This window comes from Stenella coeruleoalba, assembly GCF_951394435.1.
Source record: "Stenella coeruleoalba genome assembly, chromosome: X".
Lineage (NCBI taxonomy): Eukaryota > Metazoa > Chordata > Mammalia > Artiodactyla > Delphinidae > Stenella > Stenella coeruleoalba.
Genome location: NC_137152.1, coordinates 95,803,444 through 95,823,621, shown reverse-complemented (window position 1 = coordinate 95,823,621; position 20,178 = coordinate 95,803,444). Strand labels below are relative to the sequence as shown.

General features: G+C 40.4%; 1 protein-coding gene and 1 long non-coding RNA gene across 2 annotated transcripts in view; one reads left to right on the top strand and one right to left on the bottom strand.

Moving 5' to 3' along the window:
- The window catches only part of WDR44 (WD repeat domain 44), an 80,987-nt gene extending 73,237 nt beyond the window's left edge, over positions 1-7,750 (bottom strand). Inside the window, exon 1 of the mRNA XM_079909816.1 lies at positions 7,290-7,750. Within this exon, the coding sequence (XP_079765942.1) occupies positions 7,290-7,366 (77 nt within the window). The 5' untranslated portion in view covers positions 7,367-7,750. The remainder of the gene's footprint in view (positions 1-7,289) is intronic.
- A 2,212-nt stretch (positions 7,751-9,962) lies between these two features.
- The window catches only part of LOC307180252, a 40,164-nt gene continuing 29,948 nt past the window's right edge, over positions 9,963-20,178 (top strand). The window contains exons 1-2 of the long non-coding RNA XR_013825694.1: positions 9,963-10,295; positions 13,183-13,343. This is a non-coding gene — a long non-coding RNA (uncharacterized lncRNA). The remainder of the gene's footprint in view (positions 10,296-13,182; positions 13,344-20,178) is intronic.

Sequence of the window (20,178 nt, the reverse complement as noted above, 5' to 3'; positions counted from 1 at the left end):
TAGCCCAACTTGCATCTCTCCAGCCGCCCCCACCAGGAGGCATCAGCAGCACTCCCCAAGAGAACGTCCTGTGGTGACAGAACATTCTAGATCTGTGCTGCCCAAAGCAGTAGCTGTAACAATTACTTACGTTATAGTTGTGTACAGAAACGGATACCAATATTGGCTAAATGACTAAAAGATTAACCACCTCAGTTAAACTGAGATTAATTATGCATATTTAGAAGTTATTACTATACCATACAATATTAACAAGCATGAGCACCAAACATTAACACAAACACTAATACATAAACTACCAGTTTATATATCCTAAATATTTCTTCAACATCCTTATTTTTAGCAAAACAAACATATATATAACTTAAAACTATTTTAGTTGTTTGAATTCTGAAGTTTTTAAGAGATAAAAAAATAGAAGGACACGGGCTTCCCTGGTGGCGCAGTGGTTGAGAGTCCGCCTGCCGATGCAGGGGACACTGGTTCGTGCCCCGGTCTGGGAAGATCCCACATGTCGCAGAGCGGCTGGGCCCGTGAGCCATGGCCACTAAGCCTGCGCGTCTGGAGCCTGTGCTCCGCAACGGGAGAGGCCACAACAGTGAGAGGCCCGCGTATTGCAAACAAAAAAAAACAAACAAAAAAAACCCAGAAGGACATAATAAAGACCCATACAACTATGCAGTCTTTACCTTTCTTTTCCCGTTTATTCAAAGGCTGCAAAAGAAAGATAACCTCTCCTATTAAATTTCGAAACTGTTTTCTCAAATTAGAATGAAAGGTCCAAACATTCTTTCTACAACCTACGGAAATCATTTTTGTTAGAGGTAGTTATGGTTATTTGGTAGTTGCTGATGAATCAAGGTACTTTTAAGTCACTTCACATTTGCATATATTTCTTAAATGGTCACTCTTGATCTTGAAGTTTATTCTAGCTGATATGACAAATGGATGGCCACTGGATGCCAGTGATGTAATGCATTCAATCTTCAAGACAATGACTAACAATGGAACTGAGAAAATTAGTATGAGAAAAATGTTGCCTAAACATGTTCCTGTTAAATTCTGTATGTTTAAAATGTTTGGAGACAAAAAGGTTTTGTGGACTTAAAACCGACTGACACTAATGGAATGCCAAGCTGTAAACTGCCAGACAGCTGCGGCTGGTAATAAAATGCTAAGACCTGAAGAGCTTTAGCAGAACCTGATTATATGGTAATCCTAGTATCTGAGAAGGCAAAAGAGCTAGAAGAATAACTGATAGGTTGGTTGCTATAGTAACCAAGATAAATTTGTATACTGAATGGGGGAAAACATTGGGGTTGCCATCAGATATGAGGCCCACATTATGTCTTATGTGCTTTTTCCACAATCTTGAATCACGAGATGACAGACTAACACAAAGACTGCTCAGTTTGAAATAAGAGAATAGATAAGGTTCCGCTCTGAAGAGTAAGGAAAGCACCCAATTAAAGGTTTAGCTTGTTAGCAGAATAATATCTGACAGCTAGGGGGGAATAAACCTTGTGAAAGTTTGTAGAAATTAGCTTAGCTCTGGGTAGAAAACAAATGTAGGTTAATTATCAATTCAGGTTAAATACCTACAATTTTTATTATTTTAAATTTTGTTTGAGGTAATTCTTACAGGCTATTAATCTCTTACAGAAAGGGTTGTTTAATTCACTGTGTAGGCATGTACCTAAAACAATGCTAAATAGTATGATTTGTCTGGTCTCAGTTACCCATGCCCCAGAAGCAGCCTTAGAACCTGGTCTCTCTATCTCAGCTGCTGGGGCTACCTTCACCACCTACTCCATCTCCATCACCTCCTCCACCACCACCACCACCACCACTCCTTTCCTCCATACCCCAGGAAGTAATTACCAGAACTGCAGGCAGAGTGTGAGGAGGAAACAAACAGCCTCTTCAAGGTGCTTGCCCGGCAAATTCACCTGACTTTGTCAAAATCAAAACAATGAACCAAAGAGAACACATGGATTGTCATGTAATGTAAAGGTTACACAAGTCTCAAATATCAACAATTAGAAGTTATTTTTTGTTCTGTAGGATCACCACTGAATGGTCAACATCCTAAATCTAGGTTTTTAATATTTTTAAAAATCAAATTTTATCTACCCTATTTTACGAAGTAGGTTATCATAAGAACAGAATAAAGTTTTCAGTTTACAGGAGTTTGTACAGATTCAAATTGAGCCCCCAAATTGCAGTACTGGTTCGGACTGTCCCGCCTCAATGGGTCACCAAACTGACAGTTTGAGGCCACTAAATTTAAATTTAATTTACTAATTAATATGCAGAAGGTTTCCCCCCCACTTCTATATGATGCTACATGGGTGTGATAAAACAGCATATGTAAATATATTTCTATCATCCACAAAGCCAATAGCAATCAAATATAATCCATGATTAAATACAATTTATGCTTAAATGCCAACCCATGAACAGTCATTTTTAAGGACTCTTTCCTTAAGTAACCCATAGCACACAAATACCTTTTTAATTGAAACTTGTATCGCTTTTCAATTCAGAGAGAAATGTTTCTGATGCCTAAGTGAGAAGCTGAGTTTTCAACAAAGGCAGCTATGCAAGTTTTTATTTTTCAGACCAAACAATTCTTTGGGGCAGGTGGATCTCAGTTCTCATAACTTAAAAATCAAGATTTTGTCACTACTCCAATCTAAAATAATATACTGTGACTCCAGGGAGATCAGCTCGGTGCTTTGTGACCACCTAGAGGGGTGGGATAGGGAGGGAGATGCAAGAGAGAAGAGATATGGGGATATATGTATATGTATAACTGATTCACTTTGTTAAAAGCAGAAACTAACACACCATTGTAAAGCAATTATACTCCAATAAAGATGTTAAAATAAATAAATAAAATAATACACTGTGACTGACAGTAACAAAACAAAACAAATAACCATCCCTGTTCTTAGATTAGCTATTCTGTCACCGTTTTTCATCCTGACTTGGAGAAAATTAGTGGACAAAAGTTAGGATCCTAGAACAGTCCATGTCCTCTGACAGAAAGGCATGAAAGAAACAGAATCATGGTAGATAGCAGTTGACCATCTTAGGAGTCCCGCTAACAGGGTAAGTGCCGAAACCTACAGCAGGGATACCTGGCAACACTTCCCCTCCTTCTGCAGACAAGGCATCACGGTATAAATGAAGAATCAGGAGACCTGGGTTCTAGTTCTGAGCTTGCCACTAATCAGCGATGTGTCACTTCCCCTGTCTGAGCCTAGGTTTCTCTTTCAGTTAAATGGAAGGGCTGGGCTAAATGATCTCCTGTCCCTTCCTACTCTAAAAATGTTACCATTCTAGCCTTCCTTCCAAGGCCTTTTTAATTGAAACTTGTATCAATTTTCAATTCAGAGAGAAATGTTTCTGAGGCCTAAGTGAGAAGCTGAGTTTTCAACAAAGGCAGTATGCAACTTTTTACTTTTCAGACCAAACAATTCTTTGGAGCAGTTTGATCTCAGTTCTCATAACTTAAAAATCAAGATTTTGTCATTACTCCAATCTAAAATAATATACTGTGACTCCATGGAGATCAGCTCGGTGCTTTGTGACCACCTAGAGGGGTGGGATAGGGAGGGTGGGAGGGAGGGAGATGCAACAGGGAAGAGATATGGGGATATATGTATATGTATAGCTGATTACAAGTATAGCCAAAATACAAATATTTTGGTTGCCAACACAAAAATAAAGAATGCTCAAAATGTCACATTTAATTTTATAACATGTTTCAGTGCCAGCCTTTAGTAGGTGTATGTATAATCCACACAAATTAGCAGGAACATTCATTTCATATATAATTTACCCAGTAAATATTTAATTTCAAATCTATGGGTCTCGAATCATGTACCCAATACCATCCAGTCTGTTAAACTCTCCTCGAATTAAAGATGAGGAAATGAAATGACTCATAGTCCAGGGCTTTTTTCTACTATACCAAACTTCCTCCTCCCTTTCCTGCTTTATCAAAAGACAGCATGATAGCAGAAAAGAACTCTAGACTGTGAAACTCATCTGGATTCTAGTCCTAACTTTGCCATTAGTTTGCTGTGGCACCTTGGACAAGTCACTTTACTTTTTCCAGGCTTTGGCTTTCACAACATTTTACATGAAGAGTTTAACTAGATGTCCCTTCCAGCTGTAACATGCTATGATCTTATAACATTCCTATCTGACAAAACAAGATACACATTCTTGAAAGAGAAAGTGGGAATTTCTAGCCAAGAGAACTGAAAAGTTTGTGCTGCTAGTTCTAAATATATGCATCAGTTCAATTTAGCAAGTTGGTCCTAAAACATTTTACTCCAGCATCTCTTGGAGGAGGTTACCCTGTATAAACACACACACACACACACACACACACACACACACACACCCCACACACACCCAGGATGGGGCAGCTATGATGTACTAGAAAAAATACTGGAGTAGGAGTCCGAAGAACTGGTTTCAAATCCCAGCTTTCACTTATAAGCTGTGTCTCCTAGGCCAATTCATTAACCTCTCTGAGCCTAAGGTTTCTCATTAAAACGGAGATAAGAATAAGGAAACCTGACTTAAAATACCAATCAAAATAAAGCATTATAACTGATGTACACTGCAAAGCTGTACAAGTGGAGATGATCTGCCACTGTGTTATAGTAGGGTGCATTCGAATCAAGCCTTTCTATAAACAGCTGGGCTTATTTTTAACTTATTAAATTTGCTTTCAAAGAGTAGAATAACAAAGTTGAAGACACCACTGGAGGGAGAAAAGAAGAAATAAATCAATTTTAGGAAATGAATTGTTTACCTGGATTCTGCTGATTAACAAAACACGAGATTACTCTCAACAGTCTACTCAGTTTACTACAATTTGGTGAAATGGTCTGTGTACTCTAGAACGCGCAATGCAAGGAACATTTCTTAAAGTGCCCAAACTCAGTCTGTTAACCTCTTAGAGTTTGTATGGTATGCTACTCCAAGTGTATCTCAAGGGAGAGAGGATACTTCTAATGACCAGATATCTAGTGATACCATGTGTTTCCACAAATCAAGATTTCTCACTGCATTTCTAGGTTGTTAGTTACCCAGCCAAGTCTCCTCACAGTACCTTATGCAAAATGACAAAAACTGTCACAAAGGACAGAGGAAATGCTAATGATGCCAACCTTGTGCAGTCCTCCCAGTACAGCTAGTTCTTTTCAGATGCAATTCTCCAGATGAGTCTAATTCTCTTCCAAATCCCCTCACTAACGCAGAATGGAGCTGAAAAATTCACAGACTAACAGTTTTATCCACAGAGCTCAACACTCTCAATATATAGGCAGGTTAGAGTTAAAATCAGAAGGCTGGGTCCCAAGAGATGTTTTTACTTTTCACCTAGCATATCAAACGATCAAAGTGCTTGAGAAACTATATTATCCCACGAGGGAATAAGTGACTCTATCAATTCTATCAAAATGACTCATTCGGTTTGGATACGTTAAATAACTCCAAGTTCTGCATACTTCCTCCCAAAGTAAGCACTGTGTGAAGTTAAATTTGCTAATTCCAAGAAAAGAAGGAGAAGGGAATGAACATTGCAGTTCTTTCTCTGTGCCAGGTCCTGGACTACTAGGCAGTTTACACAGGTCCTGATGTAGCTGTCCTTCAAACTTAAATTTGTTATATTCATTGAAAAGGAACAATATTCACATAGCTCTAAATTGATTAAATCATATATGTCGACGGTTATTTCCCTTCCCCCTCCACGCACGCGCACGCGTGCGCGCGCGCGCGCACACACACACACACACACACACACACACACACACACACACAACAACAACAACAACTAAAGGATTAGGTCTCTTATTTAACCTGAATTGACAGTTCATAACTTTAAAGGGAATACCACAAAGACAAAATTTAATTTCAGGGGGCTCCAATGTACTTGGTAATCCAAGTGAATTTTCTATCCTCTAACATCTAGCTATGAACTTGTTTCATATATTGAACTTGAAGGAGATTCAATGCCATCTCAAGATTGGCCATTGCAGCCCCCAAATCCCATAACAGTGATTTGAAGGTTGGTGGAAACACACTCATCAGCGATCTACCAACGTAGAAAGTTCTCTCTGATTTTGTTGCTGTAACTTTTGAGGTATATATTATATATAATACATATTAGGTTTTAGAACGACTTCTAGAATGTACAGATAACATTATCTGCATTAAGATATTTCTTCCACGGGTAAGCTTGCAAATTGAAGGCAGCTGACTCCTGGAACCATATTAGTGACTTACATTAACAGACAAATTTTACCGATTTTCAAGTTCTTATAGCATGAAAATGTATTTCACTGCCTCTAGTTCCACACAAGCCCAGTAGAAGAGTTCGGTGAAATCGCTTTAAACATATTCCAACTTTGAAAAGCGGAGGAGTGGGTAAGTAGAAGTCCCAGGCAAGCGAAGCATTCCAACTACTCTATTTCCTACTCAGAATCTCCCATATTAATCACCACTAAAACATCTTGCAGAATTAGATAAAGAGCACAAAGCTGTGGCTCTCCTTCTAACCACAGATTACTCAGCACTTGTTTGTATCTCTGTAGTCGGTTGTGCACATTTATGTCCGGCTACTCTTTTAAGACCGCATTCTCCCTAATGGCAAAGGACCTTGTCTTCGATTTCCTTTGCCTCACGGCAAGGTGCTATTTTAATAAAACACCGTGGATCTAGAGTACATCACCTAGAGGACTTTCCTAAGTAAACACCCAATCTTCCCCCCCACTCCGCGCTCCGCTCCTTTTCTTTCTGTGCAACGAAGAGAAGGCAAAATAGGGAGAGGTACAGCCACCTCTGAAACGAATAGGTAAGTTAGCGGCAAAAGAAAAAAAAAACTGGGCACTGTAATTTCTCCTGTTGCTGCTCCTTTAAACTATGGCCCCCAAGGCTAAAACGGATGTTTCCAAAGTATGCTCTGAAGCCCACAAATACAAATCTCCGGCTCTCAGGTTCGTAAACTGTCCCACCTCTTAGAAAGCTGGACAAGACAAGAAAGGAACACCTGGGGCCGTTCACCAGGGAAAAGAGGAGGGTTTGCCCGAAGTGGCCAATCGCCCTCCCCCGACTCTCTCTTAAGTGCCCGAGGGAGGCGGAGAGGAGCAGCGGTGGTGGACACAGCCGGCCCTGGGAGGGGTGTAGGGGGGAAGGCACGGGGGAAGGCACAGGGGAAGCCGGGGGACGGGGACGCCCGCTTGTGGGCCATGGCTCCGGTTACTTACCCTACAGGGTAGCCGCCCCCTAGGTGCACATCTTCAGGGGCATCAAAGAATTCCTCTGTGTCGCTTTCCGACGCCATTTATAAGACACACCCGCGGGTGAGGGAGCCGGCGCCGCCTGGAGGGAGGGTGACTCTCGTCTCCTCCTCGTCGTCCTCCACCCCGGCGAGGCCGTGGGGAGGTGGGTCCCGGGGAAGGGTGAGGAGGGAGCAGACGATCTGCAGTAAGGAGCCGGACAGTGGCAGGGGGCCGCCGGCAGCTGCCGGACTGAGGGAATGACCAGCAGTGCGGCCGCCTGAGGAGGCGCCGGTGGGTTCAGGGACTGTTGCTGCCGCCGCTCCCGGCGATAGGTGTACGAGGAGAGCGAGAGAAGAGGCGGTGGCTCTCCTCAGCGGGGGAGGGGGGGGCACGCCGACGACAGCAGCTCCAATTTCTCCCGCAGCTGCAATTACAGCAGCTGGGAAAGCTAGTTGCCCGCAAAATACGGACGCTCACCAACCCTCGCGAGATTTCAGGAGAGGCCAGTAAGGCGTGGGCGGGGCGAAGAGGAGGCGGGGGCGGTTCCTGGGAAGCAGCGCTCAGATTTCTTGTACTCGAAGAGCCTATCAAAACGGCGCAAGCGCGATGAGGGCGTTCGGTGAGGGCCGGAAGTAGCGGGGAAGGGTGGTGATGAGCGTCCTGAGGGGAGGAGTCTAGAACCCGCGCAGGAGCGGCGAGGTTCCCCGGCCTTGTGAGAGCGCGCCCGACGTAGGTGGGGTCCAGCAGAGTGTTCTACCCACTAACTCTGCAGTTCCAAAGAGGCATTTTTAGAGGGGAGATTTGGGGTCTGCTTTTTTTCTTACAAGGAAATGCTGTCGGGAAAAGTTAGCATTGTGGTTTGAATCTACTTCGTTTTAATTTTTCCAAGCGCGGAATATCCCACCCTAGGGAGTAGGCAGGTCCACCTCCTCTAGCGTTACGGGTATAACCCGTCTTATTTACTACAAGCTCTCTAATTGAGATCCCTAGATACGATCCTGCCGGCCAGAGGGTGGGGTCCAAGAGAGATACGTGGGGAGCGTGATAGTTGCATGGAGTAATGATGGATTTGTTACTGGAGCTGAGCCACTGTTGGGCCTCCGGTTACTTTCTCCCTACAAATACGCATTTTTGCCCACACTTAATGCAAGAGAAATTCTTACATACTGCCCAAGATGTGCGTCAGCCAAATGGTAAATATATATTGAGCAGATTCCGTTGCAAGGCTAAGAGCTGGTAACTTAATTCTAATCCTCGACTGCCCAATGTCCAGTGATGAAAATAGAAAGGTGCTTTTTAAAAGACCAAGATGGTCTTTCTTAACGCATCATGGACCATCAAAGTGATAATACTGACTTTCTATGGGATTGGGAGGCACATTTACTTTTCCCACTGCCATGACAGGAAGGAAGGCGGTCTGATCCGTTTGCAGCCTCAATTGTTGCTCAAGATGGTCGCAGAAAAGACAAGTGGGACCAATGGCATGGCCTCAGGCTGGAATGGGGCTCTAGATTACTACGGAAAGCAACCAGGAAAAGATCTGGAGTTGTGTAAAACCAAATGCCATAGATTGTGTATTCTTTAACACCCTAGAAGTTCAGGGAAAACGCTGCATAATGAAATAGGGTAATATATTTTGCAGTAAACCATATGATTATTCATGCGTGGTAAATAAATACCAGTAAATAGCCTCCTTCAGTTCAGATCAGCTACTACTGTCAAGTAAGTTTAGATTAGAGTAATTTAACTGTCAATAAGTTACTAAAAGTACAAAACAAAAATGTTTGGTTTCCAGAGCTTTTGAGATTTAAGAATTGCACATAAGGGATTTGTGGATCCTTGTGAGGACATGACTTTTGGCACTGTCCAATAATTATTAGCTTTTTTTGTTGCTTAAAAATATTTATTTAGGGCTTCCCTGCTGGTGCAGTGGTTAAGAACCTGCCTGCCAACGCAGGGGACACGGGTTTGAGCCCTGGTCCGGGAAGATCCCACATGCCGCGGAGCAACTAAGCCCGTTCGCCACAACTACTGAGCCTGCGCTCTAGAGCTTGCAAGCCACAACTACTGAAGCCTGTGCTCTGCAACAAGAGAAGCCACCGCAATGAGAAGCCCGCACACCGCAACCAAGAGTAGCCCCCGCTTGCCGCAACTAGAGAAAGCCCGGGCGTAGCAACGAAGGCACAACACAGCCAAACATAAAAATAAATAAATTTATTTTAAAAAATTTATTTAGCTGCATTGGGTCTTAGTTGCGGCACGTGGGATCTTTTAGTTGTGGCATGTGAACTCTTCGTTGCGGCATGCGGGATCTAGTTCCCTGACCAGGGATCGAACCCTGGCCCTCTACATTGGGAGCACAGAGTCTTAGCCACTGGACCACCAGGGAAGTCCGTAGCTTTTATGTGTTTTAAACATGTTAATTTCCTAGGTATAAAAATATATCTCAAAGTACTAACTTTTTATTTTGTTGCTCATTAGGAGAGATATGCTATTTTCCTTATGGATTATGGAAAGATACAAGTAAATAAACTACCTGAATTTATTCTCTTCCTAGCTTTCTGATAGTGAATTTACATTTGCCTTAAAAATTAAAGTTTGGGGCTTCCCTGGTGGCGCAGTGGTTGAGAGTCCGCCTGCCGATGCAGGGGACACGGGTTCGTGCCCCGGTCCGGGAAGATCCCACATGCCGCCGAGCGGCTGGGCCCGTGAGCCATGGCCACTGAGCCTGCGCGTCCGGAGCCTGTGCTCCGTAACGGGAGAGGCCACAACAGTGAGAGGCCCGCGTACCGCAAAAAAAAAAAAAAAAAAAAAAAAAATTAAAGTTTGGTGTCATGTATTATTCTAGGTGCTGAGGATAATTCAAAGATGAAAAAGACAACTTAGTTCCTCTCTTCCAGAAGCTCACAATCTAACAATGGATGAAAACACAGAGTCCCAATTTGGTGCTTTTTTTCACTATACCATACCACCTCTCTTGGACCTTTTAAGGTACTTTAAACATTATACTTAGAAAACAGTTAAAATGAGCTAGGAAAGATTAAGCTGATAACATTTTTAGAGCTGTTAAAATTATCTATGTAAATGCTTTTATCAATTTTATGAGAAAGTGAATTTCTGGGAACATCAAAACACATGTGTACCACCTATGATCATTTTTAAAGATGTCAGAAGATGTGTTTGTTTTGCCTGAAACATCTGTTCTTGAGTTTTAAAGCAGCAGGTTTTAGGCTTAGTCCAAGGCAGTGGTTTTGAAGCCTTTCTCCTTATTAGAAATGGAACCCTTTAATCAAGCCTAATTTCTTGCAAAAGTCCACATATCATAAAAATAAAAACAATTTTAGTTGAAGCAGGGATAGTTCAGATTCCTGCCTGCTTGGCTTTCCTTGAGTCTCAAGAGACTGCTGCAAGGCTCCATCAAAAAAAAAAAAAAAAAAAAGAAAGAAAGAAAAAGAAAGCTATTGGTCCAAAGCAGGGGTTGGCAAATTATGGTACTGGTACGCTGGACAAATCTGTCCTGCTGTCTCTTTTTGTAAATAAAGTTTTATTGGAACACAACCAGCCCTATTTGTTTATATATTGTATATGTTTGCTTTCAGAGCAGAGTTGAGTAGTGGGGACAGAGACTCTATGGCCCTCAAAGCCTAAAATATTTACTCTCAGGCTCTTTGCAGAAAAATTTTGCCAACCCCTGATCCAGAGGATACTATTTTCTAGGGTAACTGAGAACTGAAATTACACTGAAATTAAATGGTTGTTTGAATTAGTTTCACAACAGAATTGTATAATGGCACAAAATTATACGTATAGATAAAAATGAGAATAAAACATTTTCCCACCTGGCTCATTTCCAATGACTATAAAAACTGCACAGGTCTAGGGCTAAGGTGGGTTTAAGGAAACTTTTTATGCCTCCTTATCTGCACAGCATAAACTCTACTTAGGAGTTTCAAAGGCTAGGGTCACAGCCAGTGTATAGAACAGCTTGTCTGTGGGATACTTGCTCTCTCCTCTTGTCAAGAATAATACAAAATGGCGGTATCCTTGGAGCCAATTTTGCTCCAACCCCAAGGATAATCACTCAAAACATCAGTAACAAAACTGTAATGCATGTAGGCTTTTGTTATAAACAAGAGCTAACATGATAACTCAGGGGAAAACTTTTTATGTACAGGGTTAGGTGATTTGAGATACAATATTGACATGAAAAGATTTAATATTATAATCTCTGTGAGAGTTTTTGTGGATTTTGAAATATAAGAATCCATGAAAAAATCATTCTGAAACTGGCCACAGTTTGTCAGGGCCAAGACTAAATTCTGTAATCATCAACTTTCAATTATCTGTTTGAAAAGTCAGTTGTGTTACAGATTATAATAGTACAAATTCAAAAAATCTATTTGGCTTTGGAATTTTTATATCTTTTTCAGGTCTACTCCACCTTCTTAATGATAGTTTATGTTCATATTAAAATGAATTTTCAATCTCTGAGCACACAAGAACTGAAAGTAGAGAGTGGTAGTCTAGAAATGTGTCAAGAGACACAGAAAAGCCAGCCTGACACTTAAAATGTGTTAGTATTGTGCAATGGAATATTTTGTAGCCATGTATTACTATTCAGGACCCTGGAAGAAAGCTAACTGGAATTATCTTAAACAAAAAAAGGGAATTTATTCGCTAACATAGTCAAGTACAGACTGCTCTAACACTTGTCTATTCCTTTGTGACTAATATATTAGAGACAATTTAAGCGGAAGGTGAATTTTGCATTTGTTTATGTGCAATTTTGTCAGCCAGATACAGGTGAACAGAAAACTACACCCAGATGAATCAAGTTGCGTAGGAATACACAAAATACACGCACACAGACCTCAGACGTCTACCAGTTACCTCACTTCATTGTGTGTTTTGAGTCACACCCATCCACATGGAGTGTTACAGCTTTCCACCTGATTTCAGATAACCCTCCTTCCACCACTTCACAATAATTCACAAGTTGCAACCCTTCTGATAACCCATTTCCACAAGCAAACTTTAGTTCTTTTTCAAAATAAAGCACCATATTGTAGTATTTATGTATTTCTTAACCATTTAATGTGTAAAACTGCTACCATTTTCATTAGGTTTGTATCTTTTAGTGTATGTGTCACTGACAGTTCTTAAATGTTGCACTCATAGCCCCATTTCCCCCATAAGCCCTGTGGTTTTTATTGAACAACTTTGCATAATGCAGTAATTTTGTGGGAAAGCATATGTTGTCTTTTTTTAAATTTATTTATTTATTTTTGGCTGCAGTGGGTCTTCGTTGCTGCACGAGGGCTTTCTCTAGTTGTGGCGGGCAGGGCTACTCTTCCTTGCGGTGCGCGGGCTTCTCATTGCGGCGGCTTCTCTTGTTGCGGAGCATGGGCTCTAGGCATGCAGGCTTAGTAGTTGTGGCACATGGGCTTAGTAGTTGTGGCGCACGGGCTTAGTTGCTCTGCGGCGTGTGGGATCTTCCTGACCAGAGCTCGAACCCATGTCCCCCACATTGGCAGGCAGATTCTTAACCACTGTGCCACCAGGGAAGTCCCCATATATTGTCTTATAGCAGCACAGACTGTAGTCCAGATGAAGTAGCTTTAGGCATGGCTAGATCCAGGGTCTAAGATATATCAAAACTTTCTCTTTCTGTCTGCCTCTCTTCTTTGCTTATCTCTGCTTCTTTTTGTGCTTTGGCTTCAATTTTCCTATCACAGACAGCTTCCTTTTTGTACTCAGCAAAGATGGCTGCAGGCAACTTCAGTTTATAATGTCTTAATAATTCTCAATCCCAAAGGAAGTAAAACTTTCTCTTGGTGTTGATATATTAAATCTCAGGGTCTATGTTGATTGGTCTTAGGAAACCTCTCTGGGTCAACTGATTCCCTGCCACACACCATGTGGGGAGAGACTACTGTGATCATCTTCCTCACGGACCACATGGAGTATGCAATGGATGTTTTTTTCAAGAAAGGGTTACTAGCAGACAGGAACAATGTGCTAACCACCAGCTGTTAAGGGGTAAGTCTCTATATTCATTGACATGACAGGAGCTCATGATGCATTAAATGAAAACAGATGTCATGAAATAACTGCATGAGGAATAATCCCATTTATGTAAGATTATTTATCTGTGTATCTATATGTGTATATAAGCATAGGGAATTCTGGAAGAATATTCATAAATGCTTGATGGTGATTGTCTTTGGTTGCTGATTAAAATAATAATGAAAGTTTTGGTTATTTGTACCTTTATATAATGACTCAGTTTTCTACGGTGAATATGTATTACTTTGTAAACAAGGGGAAAATGTTGAAAGAAAATATATAAGCAATCATATACAAGGTAGACTTACACACAAAATGAAGATCTGAGATTCATTCCCAATATAGTGCATGACTGTGAGTCCTGGGCCTATTACAGGTGTCACACTTAGCTTTTGGAACAGTTTAATAAGGGCCACTGAGAAAATGAACTTGGAAAAAATAGTCATATTTTCTGCACTGCAGGCCTGACACACAAAGAGAATGGTAACGGTAATTTCCAAAGCAACTGTGAAGTGATGCACTGATATGGAGCTTCTAGAAGCAAAGTATAATATTAGAGGTTCACTTGTAAATAATATGGACTAAGCATAATTTTGTTTTTCAAAACAATAAGCAGTATATGTGGCCTGATTAAAGAGAAAAACTAAGACATATGAAATTTATGCTTCAAAATTTCACTCCAAGTCAAATTCTGAGGAAGAGATCTTTTATTTTTCTTTCAGGGAAGAAAAGGAATATATACATACATACATATATATACACATATACATATGTATTTTTTAATTGGTGAAACAATCTAGTGGGAAACATTTATATAGAAATATCAATCAGGCTAATGCATGTGTGCGCGCTGTTACAATTGGAAGGGACTTTAAAGGTCACTAGTGTAAGCCTCATATCTAATGCATGAATTCTTTTTACAAACTTCCCCGATAAGTGGTCACTCAGGGACGTGGAACTTACTATTTACTCAATCCATTTTTTTGATAAATGTTAATGAATCTCTTCATTGTATTTAGCCCAAATCTGCATTTCTGTATTTTCCTTCCACTGGTTATAATTCTGGCTACTAAATCCATACAAAACCTTTAATCTATTTAAAGATGATTATCAGTCCTCTTTATGTTCTTCATCTTGGGAGCATACAGTTGACCCTTGAACAATGTGGGGGTTAGAGGTCAAAAAATCCACTTACAACTTTACAGTTGGCCCTCCGTATCTGTGGTTACGCATCTTCGGATTCAGCCAACCTCGGTTCACGTAGTACTGTAGTATGTATTTATTGAAAAAGATCCACATACAAGTGCACCTGCACAGTTCAAATCCGTGTTGTTCAAGGGTCAACTGTATGCTGATTTGTTTATGCTGAATGTGTTCAGAGACAAAGATAAGTGGGAATTTGAACTGCACAATTAAAGTGGTACATTAAATAAGTATGTGATAATATGTGTACATACTAAACATATTCACCTTATGTACAGGATACCTGTCTAGTGGTGTGCCCTCTACGTGTACCTAGTGATAATATGTTACATCAGAATCATTCTTTATGCTTTCTGAGACAGTTTTACATGTCTTATGTCATTCAATGATAAAATAATAATTGCTATCATTAAATTAGTGCTAGATACTGTATTAAGTGCTTTGCACATATTAGTTCACTTAATCCATCATGCACTATATGAGGAATATACTACTATTATCCCCATTTTATAGGTAGGGAAACTGAAGTTTAGAAGAGTTAAGTAACTTACCCAGAGTTTTACAGCTAGCATTTAGTGGTGAAGATTTAAGCCCAAGGTCACACTTATTTTATTTTATTTTATTTTATTTTATTTTTGTTATCTTCCCAGATTTTCCTCTAGTTTGACTAACTTATAGCAAATGAGCCATATTAATGAGTGAAGTGTCTGAAATAATAATATTACAACAAAAAATTAAAGCAATTGGTTGACATTTCTTTTTTTCCCACTTTTTATGGTATTTATCTAAATAGGAACATCTCAACATTGGCGTTTATGGTAGGCAGAATTTTAAGATAGACCCTTAAGATTTCCTAGCTTCTTCTATACACACATCTTCTCCCAGTTATTCAATTCAATGCTAATCTAGGTGCTGCTATGAAGGGATTTTGCAGATGTAATTAAAGTCCCAAATGAGTTGTCTTTAAGATAGCGAGATTATACCTGTGGATCTGACCTAATCACATGAGCCCTTTAAAAGCAGAATTTTCTCTGACTGGTGGGAAAAGGAAGTCAGAGAAATACACTCTGGCAGGCTTGGAAGAAAGCAAACATCTAAAAAAAAAGAGAGCAAACATCTAAAAGGAAGAGAGCAAACATCTATGCTGTATACTGCCTTTGGGGCCAAGGGGTGTGGAATGTGGCCTCTGGGAACCAAGAGTAGCTCCCTGCTGATAGTAAGGAAAGGGGGACCTCAGTGTTCTGGCTACAGGGATCTGTGTTCTGCCGACAACCTGAATGGGGTGGGAAGAGGATCCCAAGCTCCATACGAGAAAGCAGCCTAGCTGACATCTTGATTTCAGCCTTGTTAGACCCTGAGCAGAGAGCTCAGCCACACTACCCAGCCTTCTGGTTTACAGAACTGTGAGCTAACAAATTCGTATTTTTTTAGGCCACTTTTTTAGGTCACTAACAAATTGGTAATTTGTTATGAAACAATAGAAAACGACTCCAGGGGTACATATCCTTATCTTCCCTCTGCTAGTTAAGAACCATGAATCTAGGTAGGTCATGGCAAAACAAGTGTGATACATCAGCAGGTGCTGTTTGCTTTCTGAAGTCCTTGAGTGCACTTGGGAATAAATGTAACACTGGGAGTGAACATTAAGGTGTAATATAACAGAAGAAAAAACAGTGAGATCAGAAAAAATTTCCTAACATGCATTTAAGATATGAAAGAAGTATCTTGCTTCACATACACTCACACACAGTACACCCAAAATTCAACCCCGTTTGCAAAATATTCTCCAGAACCGCAGCAATCCGGCTACCCATGTGATGTTAGGGACTCTCTGGTTCCCTTGCTTCTGTGGTCTTTAACCATTGAGTGAACCTGCCTGCCTTTAGAATTTAGACTTAGTTTCACTGTTAATCTTACTACTGACCTTCCAGTATTTTTATATGGCTTCACGGTGGTTGCTTGATCATTCATTCATTCTTTCATTCATTCAACAGAGGGCTTGCTGTATGCTAGGCATTGTACTAGTAGTGGGTTAACAGTGGTATAACAGTCCTTCTGGGCTGGGCTTTTCATCCCTGTCACCTAAACTCTTAATCTGAGCTCTGACTTGTAGCTTCAGTACTGTGTGCCTGGCATCTGACACATGTAATCCAGGTCACCCTGAATAACTAAATGCCTAGCTTTTCATTTATGGCTTTTGCCTATGTTCCTCATCTTTGAAGCCTAAACTTCTGGTCACCAGCCTTCTCCAGCTTGCCTTGACCACAGTCTTCCAATGTTCCCTGGCTAGTGCTAAGTTATGGACTTGAAATCTAGCTTGTCATGCCAAATATTTTCTCCTACTTCAGTCATCCTATCCATCTGGGTCACACTGGCTGGCCATTCTCGTTGGTCAGTATCTCTTCAATCCTTAGACCTAGCTTGACCATATACATCTTGAAGTTGAGAAATAGTAGACATAATCTTAGTTTTTCAAAATTTTAACAAAGTTTTATACCTAAAATGGCCATTTTGTCAAAAGTAGACAATTTGTTTAAAAACTAATCAGGGATCTGACCTCAGTCTTGGACCAAAGTCTGAAAGTCATGACCTAAGAAGAGGGATGGGGAGATGAAAAGGGAATAATCACTTGTGCTGTACCAGTGATCTGGCTGGCTTTTTACATGTTATCTCAGTCATTCAGTTCTCAAACCTTCCCCCACTGTGTTTATTAAAAAATTTTTATACGTAGGGACCTGAAGCACAGTAGCAGGGTCAGAATTTGAACTTAGGTGTACCTGGCCCTTAAATGCACACTTTTCCCAGTATACTGCATCAAAATGCATACTTTTCTCTCTGTTTTTCCTTTTGGAGATTGCAGAATGGTCAAGCTAGGAGTTAGAATTAATAGAGCTCACCTACCAGATACCACTTCAGACTCTGAAGGAAATGTCTGTGTTGATTAAACAGAATCGCATGTCTAGTATTCTGAAAAAAACCATAAGGCTTATTCAAGCAACTGTGCTCATTGCCCTTTGCTCCTTTTGAAGATGACATGAATGGACACCCTGATTGTGGTCAATCCAGGATTCTCATGTGGGCAAATGAAACGTTGATATTTGCCTAATAAGTTTAGTAGACAAAGTCAGCCAGCTCGCTAAATGTGGCCTGAATCTGAGGATTTGTATTTCGCTAACTGTGGAAAATTCATAGCCATTTTCTCTTATTCTCTTTGATATTTCCTTCTAGAACTTCCACTAGATGCATGTTGATCCATCTCATTATATCCTCCATATGTCTTCACCTGTCTTTCATATTTTCCCTCGTGTGTATTTTGGTATTTATTTGTGAGCACACATTTCATTGGAACTTTGTCTCTGGAGATTGAAACCTGGGTTTAAAGTGAACACTTCTAAGGGAGAGTTGCTCCTACTACTCACCTGGCAATACTGCCAGTCCAGGACTATTTTAAGCTAAATTTCTGGTATGAGGTGTTTTGGCCATAGAGGTAATGTGATTTCTGGACCCAGACCTGCCTGGGGTTATGATGTCTAAAGGAAATTTCTCTCTCTCTCTCTCTCTCCTACCCAGAGCCCAAACCAGGAGAAGCACCTATCTCTACCATCTGCCTCTGGGTGGTAGTTTTGCCCCCATTCATCCATGAAGAGCATCACCCTTTAGGGGTCTGACTTTAAGCAGAGAAAGAAAGGGATGGTGTGTGCCTGATCTAACTTCTAACCTTGCCTGGGCCCCAGGATTTGTCTTTTTGGTCCCTTGCACTCGACTAGCCCATTAAAACTACTAGGATTTTTTGAACTCTAGGGTTATTAGGAACCAGTAGCTATCCAAAGGTAGTTGCTTCCTCTTTATTCTGGATTACTGCTGACATGTCCTTACTGGCTCTTATTTTCCCACTATCTCAACTATCAGCCCTGCATTTAAAAGGATATATTCTATCTATCATACCTATCTATCATATCTATCTATCTACCTATCATTTTAAGATGTACTAAACTGGAGGTATTTCTTTGGCTATCTCTTCTGCCATATTTCCTCAATTCAATTCTTTTTAAAAAAAATTTTAATCTACTTTTTATTTCTTTTAATTTTTTTGAATTTTTGAATTTTATTTTACTTATTTATTTTTATATGCAGGTTCTTATTAGTCATCCATTTTATACATATTAGTGTATACATATCAATCCCAGTCTCCCAATTCATCCCACCCCCACCCCCACCCCCCACCACTTTCCCCCCTTGGTGTCCATACGTTTGTTCTCTACATCTGTGTCTCTATTTCTGCCCTGCAAACCAGTTCATCTGTAAAATTTTTCTAGGTTCCACATGTATGTGTTAATATATTATATTTGTTTTTCTCTTTCTGACTTACTTCACTCTGTATGACAGTCTCTAGATCCATCCACGTCTCAACAAATGACCCAATTTCGTTCCTTTTTATGGCTAAGTAATATTCCATTGTATATATGTACCACATCTTCTTTATCCATTCATCTGTCGATGGGCATTTAGGTTGCTTCCATGACCTGGCTATTGTAAATAGTGCTGCAGTGAACATCGGGGTGCATGTGCCTTTTTGAATTATGGTTTTTGCTGGGTATATGCCCAGTACTGGGATTGCTGGGTTGTATGGTAATTCTATTTTTAGTTTTTTAAGGAACCTGCATACTGTTCTCCACAGTGGCTGTATCAATTTACATTCCCACCAACAGTGCAAGAGGGTTCCCTTTTCTCCACACCCTCTCCAGCATTTGTTGTTTGTAGATTTTCTGATGATGTCCATTCTAACTGGTGTGAGGTGATACCTCATTGTAGTTTTGATTTGCATTTCTCTAATAATTAGTGATGTTGAGCAGCTTTTCAAGTGCTTCTTGGCCATCTGTATGTCTTCTTTGGAGAAGTGTCTATTTAGGTCTTCTGCCCATTTTTGGATTGGGTTGTTTGTTTTTTTAATATTGAGCCGCATGAGCTGTTTATATATTTTGGAGATGAATCCTTTGTCCGTTGCTTCGTTTGCAAATATTTTCTCCCATTCTGAGGGTTGTCTTATCGTCTTGTTTGTAGTTTCCTTTGCTTTGCAAAAGCTTTTAAGTTTCATTAGGTCCCATTTGTTTATTTTTGTTTTTATTTCCATTACTCTAGGAGGTGGGTCAAGAAAGATCTTGCTGTGATTTATGTCAAAGAATGTTCTTCCTATGTTTTCCTCTAAGAGTTTTATAGTGTCCTGTCTTACATTTAGGTCTCTAATCCATTTTGAGTTTATTTTTGTGTATGGTGTTAGGGAGTGTTCTGATTTCATTCTTTTACATGTAGCTGTCCAGTTTTCCCAGCACCACTTATCGCAGATACTGTCTTTTCTCCATTGTATATCCTTGCCTCCTTTGTCATACATTAGTTGACCATAGGTGCGTGGGTTTATCTCTGGGCTTTCTATCCTGTTCCATTGATCTATATTTCTGTTTTTGTGCCAGTACCATATTTTCTTGATTACTATAGTTTTGTAGTATAGTCTGAAGTCAGGGAATCTGATTCCTCTAGCTCCGTTTTTTTCCCTCAAGACTGCTTTGGCTCTTCGGGGTCTTTTGTGTCTCCATACAGATTTTAAGAT